We start from the raw sequence: 18,157 nt of genomic DNA, 5'->3' as shown, positions 1-18,157 counted from the left end.
GATGGGCTGAATGGCATGCATCCACACTATAAGGATTCTATGATTCATCAAGGCACCTCACCGCTACTTCCTTCAGGAATATTATGGATGTCAATGAATGTTCTCCTTTCCTATAACATTCATAGATCGCAAGAATGATTATTGTTTTGAAAAAGACTAATGGTTCTCAGTGTTCTGTATTGGGTTGTGGATGACTGTACAGTCATGCCATTGTTAGGATTAAATATGCTTCATATGGCTTGCTGTTAGCACTCTAGTACATATCTGAGTTTACATTTCTGTGCAATACTGACAAAGGTGTGGTCTTTCAGATTAAGCATTGAACTGAGGCACCATCTGTGTTCTGGTCAACCTAACAATTCCAACAGCACTATTTTGGTGTAAATTGACAGAGGATAATTTGCAACGAGACCTGGGTGCCCTTGTACACCAATCACTGCAAATAAGCAGCAAGTGGTGAAGAATGCAAAAGGCAGGTTAGCTTCATTGGAAGAGGACCCGAATACAGCAACAACGTTGTCTTGCTGCAGTTAAACAGGGCATTGGTGAGGCCGCACTGCAATATTGTGAATTAATTTTATTGACACATGCACTTGAATGAGTGCAGTGAAAAGTTTGCAATGTTGCTGCTTATAGGGCCATCTTAGGTACAAGATACCTAGGTACAAATATGTTAGTATTTGGTACAAAAAGGAAAGAATAATAAATAATAGTCCAGCCTAAGAATATAAAGGAAAAAAGTACTCAATTTACAGTCCTTTGACCCTAATCCATGCCAGCAGCGAGCCTCCAGACTGCACTGGGCCAAATCCGCAGACATCACTGGGCTTCAGAACTCGAGACCTTGCCTCCAGTCTGCAAGGGACTCACCTCCCTGCGACAACCTCTGGTCCAGGATTCACACCCTCCCCCGCGATGGCCTCCAGTCTGCAAAGGACCCGCCTCCCTGCGACGGCCTCCGGTCTGGGACCCGCCTCCCCGCGACGGCCTCTAGCCCAGGAATCGCCTCCCCACTGACGGCCTCCGGGTTTTGGGACTCACTCCCTCGCATTGGCCTCCGGTCTGGGACTCACGTCCCCGCTGCCAAGGCCTCCAGTCTGGGACCCGCTTCCTCCATTCCCCTCTGAGTAAGTTTAAAAAGTTGAAAGTTTTTTAAAAAAAGTACTCGAGAAAAGAAAAAGAGTAAATGAAAAAGAGAAAAAGAAAAGGAACAAGAATGGGCGGAGCAGAGGACGTCTGGCTAGAACGTCCTAGGCTGCCGCCATCTTGGACTGATTATGTGCAGTTTTGGTCTCCTCAGCCAAGGAAAGATAATCTGAGGACAATGTTGGATGACGGCAGTGCCTGGAAGAGCAGAGAGGCTGAAATCTACGGAGAGGGAAAGATGAACTTTTGACGCTGTTTCAGTTTTAATGATATCAATTTAACATTGATTTATTTAGTATTTTACCATTTATACAATTTATTCAGTAATTTATTCTGCAATCCAAGATGCTGCCAGAATGTGGCAACATTATCCACCTATCACTGCACCTAGGTACAAGTGACAATATTTTAAATAAATCGAAATAAATCTGAGATATTTTGCTATAGAGGGAATGCGGTAAAGATTTATCAGACTGGTTCCTGGGATAGCAGGACTTATATATGAGGAACGGTTTAATCAGTTAGGATTATATTCACTGGAGTTCAGAAAAATGAGGAGAGAAACCTATGGAATTTGTACAGGACTCAACAGGGTAGATGCAGAAAGGATGTTCCCTATGGCAGAGGGGTCTACAACCAAGGCTCACAGTCTAAGATATGGGGTATACCACTTAAGACTGCGATGAGGAGAAATTTCTTCACCCAGAGAATGGTAAGCCAGAAGAATTCACTACCACAGAAAACAGTCAAGGCCAAAACATTGTATAGTTTCAAGAAGGAGTTAGATGTAGCACTTGGAGATAAAGAGATCAAAAGAACAGGTTATTGAGTTGGATGATCAGTCATGATCACATTGAATAGTGGAGCAGGCTGGAAGGGCCGAATGGCGGCCTCCTCCTAATTCCTGAGTTACTATTTGTACTTGATCTGATGAGTTTTCTGTGGGTGCCCTGAGAATATTCTTTCCTCGTCCAATGTCGTCACAGTGTCAACAGTGGTCACCCGGCTCATTTCCCTGGGAAAAAGATGGTCATGCTTCAGAAAGAGTCCAGTGGACATCCTGAGATTGTGAGAGGTTACTCTGTGAATTAAAGACCATATGACATTGGAAAAGAAATAGACCACTCAGCCCAACAAGTCTGCTCTACCATTCAATGGGATCGTGGCTGATCTGATAATCCTCAATTTCTCTTTCCTGTTTTATCCACATCACCTTTAATTCCCTTCCTGATTAAAAATCCATCTATCTCAGCCTTGAATATACTGAACATCCCAGCCTCGACAGCCCTCAGCGGTAAAGAATTCCACAGATTCACTGCCCTCTGAGAGAAGAAATTCTTCCTCATCTTTGTCTTAAATTGGCGACCTTATATTTCTGAGATTCTGTGGTCTGACTAATGCCTTGTATGGTATTAGCAAGACATTCTCACTTCCGTGCTCCAATAAAGAAATTGGAATGATGAGTCTAATGATGACCTGGAAACCTTGGCTGATAATCAGACAAACCCATCTGGTTCACTAATGTCCTTTAGGGAAGGGAACTGCCATCCTTACCTGGCCTGGCCTACATGTGACTCCAGACCCATTGTAATGTACTTGACTCTTAACTGCCCTCTGGGCAATTAGGGATGGGCAATAAATGTTGGCCTAGCCAAAGAGGCCCACATCCTGTGTGTGAATAAAACAAAAATTCAGTTTGAAATAAAGGCCAGCATTCCATTTGCCTTCCCTGTTTCTGATGTGCTTGTACTGTTTTGTGATTTATGCACAAGACATCTCTGGGATGCAATTTTCTGCAGTCTGTCTCCATTTAAATCACGTTCTGCTCCTCTATTCTTCCTGCCAAAGTGCATAACCTCACATTTTCCTGCATAATCTTCAGTTTGCCAGTTTGCTTTTTGCCCACTCACTTAACCTGTTTCTAACCCCCTACAGATTCTTTGTCAACCTCAGCGTTTAACTTCCCACCTATTTTTGTGTTGTATACGAACTACAAGATTATAGTCCATTCACTTCCATCATCCCAGCCATTAGTGTCTAATTGTAAATCACTGTGACCCAAACACTGATCCCTGTGGCACTCCACTAGTTAGTTACAAGTTGCCAACCTGAAAATACTGGTCTAATCTCAACTCTCTAATTTCTATTAATAGCTGTGAAGCCTCTGTGTTATTCGACTGCAGCTTATTCTGGAGACAGGGCGATTTATATTGACATGATTGGGACCTTTTCAATGCTGTGGCCATCTGTTAAAAGACCCCTGGAAAGAGCTGGTAGGGTGCAGAGGAAACAACAAGAATTATTTGCAATGTAAAGGGTGAGATTCTTGAAGATGCATGTAAAGAGAGCAGTATTTGATGAAAGGGAGTCACTTCACAGTGTCAGCTAGCATTTGGAGCTGGGATACAAATTTGGGTGGCCAGCAATTTGCTGGGAGCAGGGGGTGGGTCTCATGGACAAGCTGAACTCAAGAGCGACATTGAGGGGGAAACTTACGAATATATGAGGGGACCTAGGGAGAACTGTGACTTAGGCTCAGAAAAGGGTGGGTGTGGCAGAGGAAACTGAATTAGTACAGCCATTATTAGTTCCATGTTTTATTTCTAAATTTGTATAAACTGAAGCAGTCTAAAATGAGCTGAACCTCTTTAAAAATAGACAATGTGACAGATGGGAGATGAAGAGAGTCGGGTTGATGATTTTCACAAAAAGAATTTGATGAAGTATAGGAGTTGGGACGTCATGTTGTGGCTGTACAGGACATTGGGTTAGGTCACTTTTGGAATACTGCATTCACTTCTTGTGTCCATGCTATATATGTTGTGAAACTTTGCCAGGGTTGGAGGGTTTGAGATATAGGGAGAGACTGAATAGGCTGGGGCTATTTTCCCAGGAGTGTCAGAGGCTGAGGGGTGACCTTATAGAGGTTTATAAAGTCATGAGAGGCATGGATAGGGCAAGTAGTCAAGGCCTTTTCCTCAGGGTAGGGGAGTCCAAAACTAGAGAGGAAAGGTTTAAGGGGAGAGGGGAATTATTTAAAAGGGATCTAAGGAACAACTTTTTCACGCAGAGGTTGGTGTGTGTATGGAATATGAGGTGTGGTGGAGGCTGGTACAATTACATTTAAAAGGCATCTGGATTGATGTATGAATAGGAAGGGTTTAGCGGAATATGAGCCAAATGCTGGCAAATGAGAATAGATTAATTTATGATATTTGGTCGCCATGGACAAGTTGGACCAAAGGGTCTGTTTTTGTTCTGTATGACTTTATCACTCCAAGTACCATGTAATAGACATGTAAGTATGAGATAGTGGCAGTGTGGAGCTGAAATTTGCAAACAGAGTCGTAGTGAAGAGTTGTTTATCAAACTAGAGGGAAGTATGTGGTTCCCTGGTGATTGGTATTGGAGCCAGCGTTCTCTGGTATGATTTAATGTAATATGTATACACCTGTCATTGACCTGGCATCAGACATGCCAACTTGTCCAGCTGAAAGTAGCCAGCTGGAAATATATCCGTAAGTGTTTTTTTTGGAGCAAGTCGGTTTGCATTGGCTCACAGTTCCTTTCCTTGTTTCAGTAACCACCTTTGGATTACCTTGCATTCAGAAAAGGGTCACCTGACAGAGTTCTCAAAATACATTGGGGTGGCAGGCAAATGCTCTCTCAAAATGTCCAAAATGCGCAAGAAACTTTACTCACTGTGGTGACTAATGGGGGAAAACTCAGTTCAGGTAGTAGAATGGAGAGAATCTCTGAATAATTTATTTACCCTACTTCTGTAATGACAGGCTCATTGTCTCCCCCATTTGCTACAGATAAGTTCACTTAGTTTATTATATGGTAATGTCAAGGAAAAAAGAACTTTCACAGTCATCCAAAGTGCACTATAACTCGAGGTACTTGTGAATAGTCACTTTTATAGTGTTGGAATCGTATAAGCACAGCAAGCTCCCACAAGCATTACTGCTGCAGTGAACAGATAAGCAGCATTAATAATGGAATAAGAGCAAAGAACAATACAGCACAGAAACAGGCCCTTTGGCCCACCAAGTCTGTTCCAATTCCTCATCCTTATTTAGACCCGCTAGTTATTGCCCATGCACAGTTTGTGTCCCTTCTTTCGCCTCCTGTTCATATTGCTAACATGCCTGCTTTTGCCACCTCCACTGGCAGTGCATTCCAGGCATCCACCACCGTCTGGGTGAAAAATGTTCCCCGCACTTCTCCCCTAACTTTCCCCATGTTACCTTGAACCTGTGCCGTCTTGTAGTTCACTTTTCCACCCAGGAAAACAGCCTGTGACTATCCACACACATACCGTTCTGAGGAAGGGTCACCGGACCCGAAACGTTAACTCTGTTTTTTCCTTCACAGGTACTGCCAGACCTGCTGAGCTTTTCCAGCAACTTGTTTTTGTTCCTGTGACTATCCACCTTATCTATGCCTCTCATAATTTTGTCGACCTCTATCAGGTCACCTCTCAACCCATGTCTTTAAATTGAAAACAATCCAAGTTTATCCAACCTGTCCCCATAACTGAAACCCTGCAGACTAGGCAACGTCCTGGTAAACCTTCAGTGCACATTCTCCAAAGCTGGTAGTGTGGTGACCAGAACTTCTCACAATATTCCCATTGGCCAGGCCAGCTGGAGAATCCTTCTGTTCTCTCCAATAATGTGGACAGATCTTGGTGAGAGTTTTTCTGAGAATATAGATAAAGCGTCTATTTAATATCTCACTAAAAACCACTCCTCACTACTGCACTGACATCACCCATAGATGATGTGGGTCTACCTACAGAACATGGACTGCAGCAGTTCAAGAAGGCAACTCACCACATCACCCTCTCGAGGTCAGTTAGGGATGGGCAATAAAATGCTGACCCGGCCAGTGATGTCCAGATCCATGGTTTGACTAGAGGACGTGGCAGATGTAGGTATGTTTAGAACATTTAAAAGACATTTGGACAGGTACATGAATAGGAAAGGCTTAAAGGGATTTGGCCCAAACACAGGCAAGTGAAACTAGTTTAATTTGGGAAACTTGGTCAGCATAGATGAATTGGGCTGAAAGGTCTGTTTCCGTGCTGTATGACTCTGTAACCTTCTCAGTCAGAAGCAAGATTGCAGGCCATTGAACATAGAAATAAGAATTAAGACCCGGATGGACCATTTGGCCCATCAAACCTGCTCTATCAGTCAGTAACTGGTAGATGTTCTTTTATTTCAGCTACACCCTCCCATAATAACCCTATGCCTTTTCATTCTTTCAGGATACAAAAGTTAACTGCTGTCCATTTTGAATTAACTTTGACTGAGCTTCCCCAACTGAATTCCAAGATTTCAAACCTTTTAGTGAAGAGAGCGTTCCTCATCTCAGTCCTGAAGTGTCGACAACTTATTAGAACATAGAACATGGAACAGTACAACACAGGAATGGGCCCTTCAGCCCACAGTGTTGTGCCAAACATGACACCAAATTAAACTAATCCCTTATGCCTGCCCTTGGTCCATATCCCTCCAATCCTTGCAATTCAAGTGCTTATCTAAAAGTCTCTTAAATGTCTCTATCGTATCTGCCTCCACTACTGCTCTCTGTGTTTAAAAAAAAACTTGCCCCTGACATCATCTTTGGACTTCCCCCTCTTGCCTTATTCTGGTACTATAACCTCAGTCCTAGACTCCCTGCCCGAGAAAGCTGCCCGGCATCTACCTCGTCAAGGCTCTTAAACATTGCATTTGTGTTACAATCTCTTTTCAAAATAAATTTACGTTTCCAGTTAATTCCCGAGAAGGATAACGCAGCAAGATTTCTCATTTTGAAACATTTACTGTTTTTAAAAAAGAGTGACTAAAAAGAAATTGACTAACGGTTTTGTATTTTCGTATGAGAAACTATCAAAAGAACCGTTCTTTTCGTACTCAAAGGTCATGCTGTCCATGGAGGTGCACTCCTTACAAGCAATCCACAGACTCCAGTGAGTTGATATTATCCCCATCTTCACCAAGTAATAACTTCACATGCCTACCACTGGGTGTTCCACATGCTTTTCAGAAAGTTTCGTAAATCTACTTAGGGAAGGCAATGGCCTGGTGGTATTATTGCTAGACTATTAATCCAGAGACCCAGGTAATATTCTGAGGACGTGTGGTCAAATCCCACTATGGCAGATGGCAGAATTTGAATTCAGTGAAAAATCTGGAAGTAAGAGTCTAATGATGATCATGAAACCATTGTCGATTGTTGGTTCACTAATATCCTTCGGGGAAGGAAACTGTCGTCCTCGCCTGGTCTGGCCTATTTGTGATTCCAGTCCCACAGGATTGTGGTTGACTCTTAACTGCCCTCTGGGCAGTTGGGAAATGCAATAAATTCTGGTCCAGCCAGCGGCACCCACACCCATGGACAAATGAGATGAAAAATCTGTCCAAGTGCTTCTTCCTCATCTCTGGCTATATCAGAACTAATTTCTCAGAACCCTTAGATTGCTGTGAGAATGTTACTACTTCTATTCTACATTCAGATGTGATAGTTTACAAAGCCGTGCAGTCTCTTCTGTCTGCACTCCATGCAATAACTTCTGCCTGTCTGTCGCACGTACTGATTTGTAGGGAGCATGTAACCTGATCTCAAAAATGGTTTTCATTATCCCCCTCTTCACAGCCACATGATACACATTAGTCTTGCCTCCAGGTTGTTCTGCCATTGTGTTATTGTTGACCCTAATGTGCTTTCATCTTCAAACTAAGTGGATTGTTCAGACACAACGCTGGGATTTTGGAGGATTGAGTCTGCACTGGTAGCGCACAGGCTTCTGTTGTCGTCTCTTATGTGCAAGTCCCTCTCACCTTCTCCTCAGTAAAACAGCCTAAGCCTTCTTTTAATTTCTAATAATCAACCCATCCTGGTTTACTATCTGTCAAACTGAAATTGAAAAATGTGTCCCAAAACATTATCTTATTACACTGATGATTGTAGCACATTTTTCAACGGGAACATGTCATTTTCTTCTGGATTCTGGAGAGCATGGAAAACAATACAGGTGTTGAGAATCTAAGATAAACTGGGAAAAAAAGGACAGAAAATGCTGTAAATGCTCAATGGCATCTGCGGAGAAAGAGAATCAGAGTTAATGTTTTAGTTCAGTATTTCTCAATTTCTCACTGTAATCTCCCTACATTCCGGGAATCGGTGCAATCTTTCTAAAGCAAATATATCCTCACAATAGGAGTTCAACATCTCTCACGGCATTCCATCTATGGTATTCCCAAAGCACTATACAATTGTAGTAAAATTATTTTACTTTTGTACTCTAATGAATGAGCAGCCTTAATGTCTGGGAAGAATACAGCAACTCTTTACAGGGACACTTCCCTTCCTAACTGTTAGCCTTCTGTGATTCGTGAACACAACTATTCAGGTCCCTTGAATGCTGACATTGCCTACTCCCACACCATTTTAAACAAAAATTCTGCTTTTCCTATCAAAAGTACAAAACTTCACAGTTCCTTGCATTGTATTTCATCTGTCACATTTTCATTGATACTTGTAATCCCACAATATCCTTTTTTTTTGCAGCCACCTTACAACTTAGTTTACCAAGCAAACAGAATGCTGGAGAAACACAAGTGATCTGACAGCATATGTGCAGGGAAAGAGTTACTGTTTCAAGTCTGGTTATTACACTTCTTTGGAATTGAAAGATGTTGAATATTGCTGTTTTCTAAAATTATACTTTTGACAGAGACAGAGGAGGAGCAAGAGGGCAGACGGTATAGAGGTCTAGCAAAAGAGCAATTATTTAGCGTGGCACGGTGGCTCAGTGACTAGTACCGCCACCTCACAATGCCAAGGACCCAGGTTCGATTCCACCCTCATGCGCCTGTGTGGGTTTCCTCTGGGTGCTCCAGTTTCCTTTCTCAGTTCAAAGATGTGCAGGTTAGGTAGAGTGGCCATGCTAAATTGTCCGTAGTATCCAGGGATGTGCAGGTTGGGTTGATTCACCCTGGGAAATGCAGGGACAGGGTAGGGGGATGAGTCTGGGTGGGATGCTGTTTGGAGGGGTGATGTGGATTTGATGGACCTAATGGCCTGCTTCCACAGTGTAGTGATCTGTGATTCTATGAAAAGACTCCAGAGTTGATTTGCTAATGGTGGAAAATAAAGAGATCTAAAATGGGTGTAAGTGAATGTGTGAAATGGAGAGAATGTGTCCTATCTACTGAGTGCAAAGTAAACAAGGTGAGGGAAGTAGGAGGAAAGAACAATCCAGAACAGACATAATGCAATCAGTTTCTGAAGTTAAGCAGTTCAATACTGAGACCTCAAGGCTTTGCAATGCTGAAGAGGAAAATGAGGTAATGTTCCTCAAGCTTGTGTTGTACTTCTTTGGAGACAAACCCAGCTGTGGTTCACCTGTCAAGGTGAGGACTTCGAGCGTGATCCAGATCCCAAGGCCAAATAAAGAAAAATGGTAACAGAAATATCATAGATCACAGTGTGTAAGACAACTTTTTTTGTGACACCAAAATGCATGCTTGGGATAATGAACAGTCTGTAAGTCCATCCCCAAATTCAGCCAAAGCATCTTTGGTGTTATACGTACATTGGGAGTTGACTTTCAGATTTTCGGCTCATAAATTCCTGTTTAGGGTTATTTTTGACTTATAAGCCAGTGCATGGGATCAAGCACTGCAATACAAGCCCTGTTTCCAGAAAGATGTGATGACGTTTAAGGCACGTCCCACAATGCGGAATGCTAATGATGACTGATAATCAGAAGTGTAACCTCCTGCATCAACATCTGATGGACCACAATTTATATTTTGTGCATCAGTCGACACCTGCTCATTTTTGGAAGGATCTTTTTGAAGGTTCCAAGGTTTCCCTCTATGCTAAGATCTACAGTTGCCTTCTGAGGTAAAAGGACCAGAAACTGCAGTGCAACCAAATAAGCAGCTCGTAATGTCACTCACTGCTGGTAAAAAGGGGCAGAATGTGAAGATCTGGATTCTAATACGTGTCCCACCTCTGATTCTTCCAGCTAATTATTTATGTACCTTTCTCTTTACAGGGGACGAAGTTATGGATCATCATGGAATATTTGGGAGGTGGTTCAGCCTTGGATTTGGTAAGTAATTTATTAATTACTTATTAATTATATTCATTATAATTTATTAATTTTTCCATTGATCGTCACGGAAGGTCTGTATTGGAAGTCTCAATGGATCTGATTAAAGCTACACTGCATTTGGAGATAAGGGAGAATGGTACTAGAGGAGCTTCTCATTTGGAGATTCAAGATCAATGGGCTGAAAGGTCTCCTTCTGTACGTAACAGTGCAGTAGCTTAGTTATCTCTGGCTCTCTGGCACCCTGGCCACATGCTAATTTGCTCATGGTTTCTTTCCACATAATCAGTGCCCTCATTAAATCTGGGGGTTGCAAAATCATGGAATGTTTCGAAACTTGGAGAATGTTGATTATCTCAAAGAGTGTAGATTGTCTGACTTGATTCAGAATTTTATTTTAGCTGCTATGTTTTTTATTGCTGAGTATGACTCAAGTAAAAGTGCCCTGTATTGACTTACCAACACTAGTTGGACCATGTTCCTGCAGGATTTATCACATGACCACCTATGATCCCTCCTCCTTTGAGCTGCCAACATGGATGTTCAATTTATCGATCATCCAATAATGGAGGCTTTATTGCCCACAATCCACTGCATTCCAGAACCAACTCTATCCAGCACATGGTGTGGGTTCTAGCACCCAATTGTGCACCCTGGCATTGCAGCAGCCCCTGAAATTTGAGTATCCTATTAGAGTGAAACAGAGTGGAATGTCCTGTTGATTTTCCTACTTGTTTACACACAGCAGTGTCTGATAGCTAAATCCTTAGTTGATTTGGTCACACTCCAGAACAGTCTAGGAGGCTATGCAACCTAAGAGTCTTTGCATAAGATCAGGACAAATAAGCAGCTTGTGTTTAAGGTGACAACCTAGGGTTTGTTACACATTGGAAGTCAGAATAGATTGCACATTGCTTCCCCAATACTGAAACACAGTCTCCACGCACTCTGGTATCAGTTCTGATGAATAGTTTGTGCTCCTTCCATTTTATTTCATGCCTGGTTAATGTTGAGAGTCTTCTGTTAGTGATCATGATCTGACCACCTCTTGTCTTTAGCACATGATGGTTCCATGTTTCATTTTGCTCTGCAGGATTATGAACATGACAGAAAGTGTGTTTTTCATAATCTCAGGCCCTTCTGCAGCCTTTACATCTATCCAAATGGTCCTGAAGTTTAGTCACTATAGTAATTGAATCCCAACGGTCAATGTTACACACAGCAAGGTGCCACAATGCGATGACAACTTGATAATCTGTTGAGTTGGCTGAGAGGCAAACATTAGGCAGGACACAGGGAGTATCTCCTTTGTTCATTTGTGAAAATGTTGCTATACAGTCTATTACATCCATGCAGGGCCTCAGTTTAACCTTGCATCCAAAAGGCAGCACCTGTGACAGTGCTGTAGCCCTTTAGTGCTGCACTGGGGCATCACTCCTGATTTTGGGCTCAGGCCTCAGGAAAGGGAGAGAGCATCATTGAGGGATGACTCCAGGAAGAGATTTTCCACTGTTGAGAGAAGGTTCGGATTGCTGCGTTGAGGGAACTGTTTATCGTTCATCCTCCATACATTCTGTCCTATCACCAACTCATTGGCAGCAAGCTGGAGCTTGATGGTTGAATGTGTTCTACATGAATGGAAATTGTTGCTGTCATGAATATCTCCTTTGAAGTCAATGGTAGCAGTTTATCTCCCTTTCATCCCTCCTGTTGTTCAGCCTCAGTTTTTGATGGATACATGCAGGACTCAATGGTGTTCTGGACATTGTCCTATTGTAGAGCACTTTTTACATTGTAAATGTGAGGAGTCTATAGGCTGGCATTTCCTAGCTTTCAGGAGGAACCAGGACCCCACTGATTGATCCCTCACATAAATCTGTGAATGTAGAATGACGCACAAAGCGACATTATCACACGGTAAACCTCCAACTCACTGTGAGCAGCACAGCACAGATCGTAGCTTTTTACTTAAACAGTGAGAAGTGAAACTATCAGCTGGGAGTGGCTAGATGATGTGATAGAGCCTGTTCCTGTGAGGAAGATGAATTCAAGTGTAACACATAGGTTTGTTTAAGTACACTCAGTGATGATTGTGTTTACACTGCTATCAGTGTTTCATCAGTTTCCCCAGACCTCAATGAATCCCATCTAACAGACAGGAGCGATAACCTGTCTGATTTAATGGTTCGTTTTCATTCTTTGTAGCTGTTAAATGGAGAGTGTGAAAGAGGGTTGCTGATGGCGAAGTGAAAAAGAGGAACGAATGGTGAGACACCCTTTTAATTAACGGCGGTGTCCACTATATCAGGTGAAGAATTGTAAACTCTGAAGATATGAAACATGATTATCTCAATGCTCGTTTACCTTTGACCCTGTCTAGCTTGCCGTTATGCAGAAGGCTTTGTATGTCATCCGCCAACTTGTGGTTTCTTTAGTTATTGTGCAGTGGGCTGTGCTGGATTTATGTTGACAGTGACAGCAGCTTTTCTGTTCTGTGTTGAAACCTGGCTTCACCACAAAGTCCTGTTTGGTCACACTCTTGACTGCTCATTCAACAATGATAACAAGCTCAAAGGAAAAGCTACCTGACACTTCCTGCCCTATTTCGGCCATTTGAGCTGTGCCTCCTGTTCAGCTTTTTAAACTGAAACTGTTAGTCATTCTTCCTCTTTTTGCCTATTTGCGATTGAGTATTGGAATTGACATGAGTACAGACAGCTGCATGAAGACAAAATTGTCTGACATTTCGTGGAACGCCAAGGCAGTGGAAGCCACTATAAACGTGGAGATTGTGTGTTCATGCACATTATCATTTACTTTGTTGGTGTTAACTGTACGACGCCCCAAGGTTTCTCCCCTTATAATTTGCAGGTCTCCGCACAACAGCAGAGCATTCAGATGTCTGCCAAAAAGAGAAGACCTTGGGTTATTCCCTAACATGAAACAAAGAACTGCAGAAACAAAAACACCATTTGCCGGAAAAACTTAGCAGTTCTGTCAATGTCTGTGGAGAGAGAAAGCAAAGTTAACGATTTGGGTCCCATGACCCTTCATCTGTTCAGACTCTACCTTCTCTCCACAGATGATACTGAGTTTCTCCAGCAATTTATCTTTTGCTTTGGTTTAATCCCTCTCCAGTACGTGTAACCCTGTTTAGGAGTGAAATCTTTTGAACCAGGAATAAGCCCCTCCAAGGAGTATAGGTGCAGTCTTGCAGCAGTGCATCATCACTGTGAGGAAATTAGACCTCTTGCAATGCAGGGTGGTGACACATTTTAATTTACAGAGCAAATGGTCATTGTTAACCCTCTGAAACAACTTCAGGTTGCAGGTAGTGGCAGGAGCGCAGTTGATTTTGGTGTTCTGTGCAATTTGTTGCTCACTTGAACTGTCACAGGTCAAGTTTCAGACACCATCCAGAGAATGGCTGGAGAGGACCTCACTCCTATTTCCTTCTCAGCATCAAGTAAACATTGTTTTCCATTGCTCTGTAACACTGCTGCATTCGAATTAATTTGGGGCATTGTATATGTTCTGGTCTGTTTTGTGGTCACAGGAACTGAGGAAATGGCATGACCTGTTTCTAATGCATTGTGTAAATGATTGTACAGAAAGATGTTCAGTAATAAATGGAACCGTTGTGGTACTGCTGTTTAAAAGCTGCTCCGTGTTTTACTGGCTGTTTGAGGGTGACTGCAGGTTTGCCCCAGGGAAGGTAATTGGTGTCAGCTCTCTCTCTCAGCAGTGCTGCGGTGCATTCCTAGCGTGCTGTGGTCTTTCAGTTGCCTGTAGAGCTGAGTTTGAAATGTAAGGGGAGCATCAGTGACTGTTTGAGCTGCTGAGTTAATTCTTTCTTACTATGCAGTGCTCAGTCCTTTGCTTGATTTACCGATGTGATTGAGAACTTCCAAGCTAGAATCTTTGCACACCCTCTAGCAGTGAGTTAGAATAGTGAAGCAATTGGACCAAATCACCCATAGTATTGGAACAAACTGGCACATGATGCTGAACCATCGAGTAAATTTTCTACTGAGAGATTCAAAATTATCTGTTTAATTTTATACCACTTTCCGTTCCAATGTAGAAATTATGGGTGAATTATGCTTCAACATTTGCTGCTGATTTAAATGAGACTGTATCTGCGAATGCATTCCACTGCCAGTGCATTGAATTTAGTGGTATTAACTACTTAAGGTGCTCCTAATCATTTTTTCCAAGTGGACTGTAGGATCTAGAACTGAAGACTGAGAGTTTTATGGATAACTTGTTTCTTGACGCGGTTATTCTGCAGCTTAGTGATGTGCCGGCAGAGGGAGAATGGATGCTGACCAGGACAGGCAGTTAGTGCAGGAATCCCCCAAGTATTGATGACTGTCCAACCTGTATTCAGTTCCTAATACTGCTGACCGCAATGATTCCTCAGAGCTCGGTTGTACAGGAGGGTGGATGCAGCAGCAAGATTGGATAGGCACCAGTCTCCGGAGATTCAGTAGCTAAATGGGTGTTTATGTGCTGCAGACCTGTGTCCAGGATGCTGTATTAACTCCTGATCCTTGTGTGAGGACATCACGGAGTGGCTGCAGAACTCTCGAAGAGAGAAGTGCGATTAGCCAGAGATTGTGGTCTGTATCACTATCAATAATATGGACAGAAAGTGGGATGAGGTGTTGCAGGCAGGTTTAAGGGACCCTGGGCGTCATATTCCCCATGCCATGTGTAAGTATGTATAGAAGGATGTTGCCGGGACTGGAGGATTTGAGTTATAAGGAGAAGCTGGTAGTTTCTCCCTGGAGTGTTAGAAGCTGAGGGGTGACCTCATAGGTGTTTATAAAATCCTAAGAGGCAGCAATAAGGTGAATAGCCAAAGTCTTTTCCCAGGTCAGGGGAGTCCAAAATTAGAGGGCATAGGTTTAAGGTGAGAGGGGAAAGATATAAAAGGGATTTGAGGGGCAACATTTTCACACAGCTGTTGGTGGATATATGGAACGAGCTGCCAGAGGAAATGGTAGAGGCAATTACAACATTTAAAAGGTCAGAAATCACATGACACCAAGTTATAGTTCAACAGGTTTATTTGAAAACACAAGCTTTCGGAGCCTCACTCATCCTCCAGTTGTTCGTGAGAGAGGTAGCATCAGACACAGAACTTCTAAGCAAAAGATCAAAGGGTTATAGAACTGATGAGGATGAATTGAGCAAACCTAATTTGCTGTTAAATCTTTAATCAGTTTGAAGGTTTTAATTGATTAACATGTATATGTAAATCCCCAGATTTTTTTCAAGTCACTGCCCTGAGAGAACCCTAAAGGTTTTAAACAACATTTTAGGTCGGACAATGCATGTTAGGTATGAGGCCTTGTTTAGATACATTCTACTTTGTTCAAAAAGCACACAATTTATAGACAGTCAGTCAATGTGGTGTTTTATAAATTCCTAATTTAGAAATAAAATCTGTCTGACTCCCATCCAAAACACAGATTCTAAACAAGACCTCACACCAACAATAGAAATAACTAAAGGTTGAACGGTAACGTAACTTGTGTACACAAGTGTGCTAACTTTGGACAGCTGTTTGCATGGCCACATTGAAGCCAGTAAATCCTTGAAATTCTCTTTCCCCAGAAAGTGAGGAGGTTAGATTATTACACTTATTTGTGGCTAAATTAGATTTTGATAGACAAGAGAATCAAGAGTGATGGGGTCCGACAGGCAATTGGAGTTGGAGCAACAAGCAGATCAGCCATGATCTTACTGAATGGTGGAACAGGTTTGAAGGTCAGAATGGCCTATCCTGCTCTTAAGTGCTACGTTGACGTACGTTTGTTGTGCAAGGTGTGACAGTGATGGTGGGAGAGGATATTTCTAGATCTCTGTGGTCCATTTCCAGTCATGAGATTTTTTTGGTGGCTAAGATTTCTTGGTAGTGTGGATGAGCAGAAAGATCTCGGTGTCCATGTGCATAGATCACTGAAAGTTGCCACCCAGGTTGATAGCGTTGTTAAGAAGGCGTACAGTATGCTAGGTTTTATTGGTAGAGGGATTGAGTTTCGGAGCCATGAGGTCATGTTGCAGCAGTACAAAACTCTGGTGCGGCCGCACTTGGAGTATTGCGTACAGTTCTGGTCACCGCATTATAGGAAGGATGTGGAAGCATTGGAAAGGGTGCAGAGGAGATTTACCAGGATGTTGCCTGGTATGGATGGAAGGTCTTATGAGGAAAGGCTGAGGGTCTTGAGGCTGTTTTCGTTAGAGAGAAGAAGGTTAAGAGGTGACTTGATAGAGACATACAAGATGATCAGAGGATTAGATAGGGTGGACAGTGGGAGCCTTTTTCCTCGGATGGTGATGGCTAGCACGAGGGGACATAGCTTTAAATTGAGGGGTGATAGATATAGGACAGATGTCAGAGGTAGGTTCTTTACTCAGAGAGTAGTAAGGGCGTGGAATGCCCTGCCTGCAAAAATAGTAGACTCGCCCACTTTAAGGGCATTTAAATGGTCATTGGATAAACATATGGATGATAATGGAATAGTTTAGGTTAGATGGGCTTCAGATTGGTTTCACACGTCGGCGCAACATCGAGGGCCGAAGGGCCTGTACTGCGCTGTAATGTTCTATGTTCTATGTTCTATGTTCTAATCTGTTAAGCTAATTAACATGTGCCCTTCTCAGCTTTGTGTGAGCTTGGCTCCCATCTCCCACTGTACATACACTTTCTTGAGCCCTGTACAATCTTTTGTGAAGACCATCCCATCTGGTCTGCTGGGATTCCTCCAGTCGATGTTTCCACATTTGCCTCTGAATATTGTAAAGGATTCTAACCCTTTGACGGTGAGATTTAGATAGATCTGCATATTTAAGTCTTTTAGAGGGTAGGATTAAATTATTCAACAAGTTGCTGGTTTGTAATGAGTGTTTCTCTTTCAGCTCCAAGCTGGGCCCTTCGATGAATTCCAAATTGCAACCATGCTGAAGGAAATCCTCAAAGGCTTAGATTACCTGCACTCCGAGAAAAAGATACACAGGGACATTAAAGGTAACACTGGGCTCAGTCAGCTCTTGGTCCTATGTAATGCTCTGTGAAAGGTTTCTCACCCTTCTGTATGTCTTCTTTTGCTCATCCAGCTGCCAACGTCTTATTATCGGAGCAAGGTGACGTGAAGTTGGCAGATTTTGGTGTGGCTGGTCAGCTGACTGACACGCAGATTAAACGAGACACTTTTGTCGGTACTCCTTTCTGGATGGCACCAGAGGTCATTCAACAATCTGCTTATGACTCCAAGGTAATTGTGGTACAACAGCTCAACACCCCTAAATCAACAAACCCCTTGAATCTGTTCTGGCAATTCAAAGCTGAATCCTGCTTTCTGCATTTCTTGAGTTGCCCTTCTCTCCAAATATTGAACCATTTTATCATTGTACATTGCCAAATTCTGTTCACACCTCCGCCCTCCAAACTGTGCTCATCGATCCACATTGAATTCAACAACTAATTTGTTTTAACATCCCCGTCTTTTTTTTCAAATCCATTAATAGTCTGGCCCGTCCCTCAATAATGCTGTCCAGCCCCACAATCCTCCAACATCTCTGCAGTTCTTCAGTTCTGGCCTCTTGACTATCCCTGACTATTGCTGCTTCACCACTGATGGCTGTGCCTTGAACTGCCAAGGCTCCAGGCTCTGGAAGTCCTTCCCCAAGCCTTGTTTCCTGTCTAGCTTATCCTCCTATTTTGAGGGGTTTTTTGTTTAACAGCTAAATCATTCACCTTTCCTAATGTCTCCTGATGTTATTCAGCATCACATTCTTTTAATGATATTTCTGTAGTGCATCTTGGAATGGTTTACTATTGTCAAAAGAAAGCACTGCTTGAGTACAATG

At 42.7% G+C, this 18,157-nt stretch overlaps 1 protein-coding gene across 2 annotated transcripts in view; it reads left to right on the top strand.

The window, feature by feature from the left end:
- The window catches only part of LOC109920155 (serine/threonine-protein kinase 26), a 100,412-nt gene that overhangs the window by 62,119 nt on the left and 20,136 nt on the right, over positions 1-18,157 (top strand). For both annotated transcript variants that reach the window (XM_048604880.1, XM_048604879.1), the window contains exons 3-5: positions 10,223-10,279; positions 17,207-17,315; positions 17,405-17,562. In XM_048604880.1, coding sequence (XP_048460837.1) covers positions 10,223-10,279; positions 17,207-17,315; positions 17,405-17,562 — 324 coding nt within the window. The remainder of the gene's footprint in view (positions 1-10,222; positions 10,280-17,206; positions 17,316-17,404; positions 17,563-18,157) is intronic.

Source organism: Rhincodon typus, chromosome 14, assembly GCF_021869965.1.
Source record: "Rhincodon typus isolate 14 chromosome 14, sRhiTyp1.1, whole genome shotgun sequence".
NCBI classification, from domain to species: domain Eukaryota; kingdom Metazoa; phylum Chordata; class Chondrichthyes; order Orectolobiformes; family Rhincodontidae; genus Rhincodon; species Rhincodon typus.
This window is presented reverse-complemented; position numbering and strand designations above follow the sequence as displayed.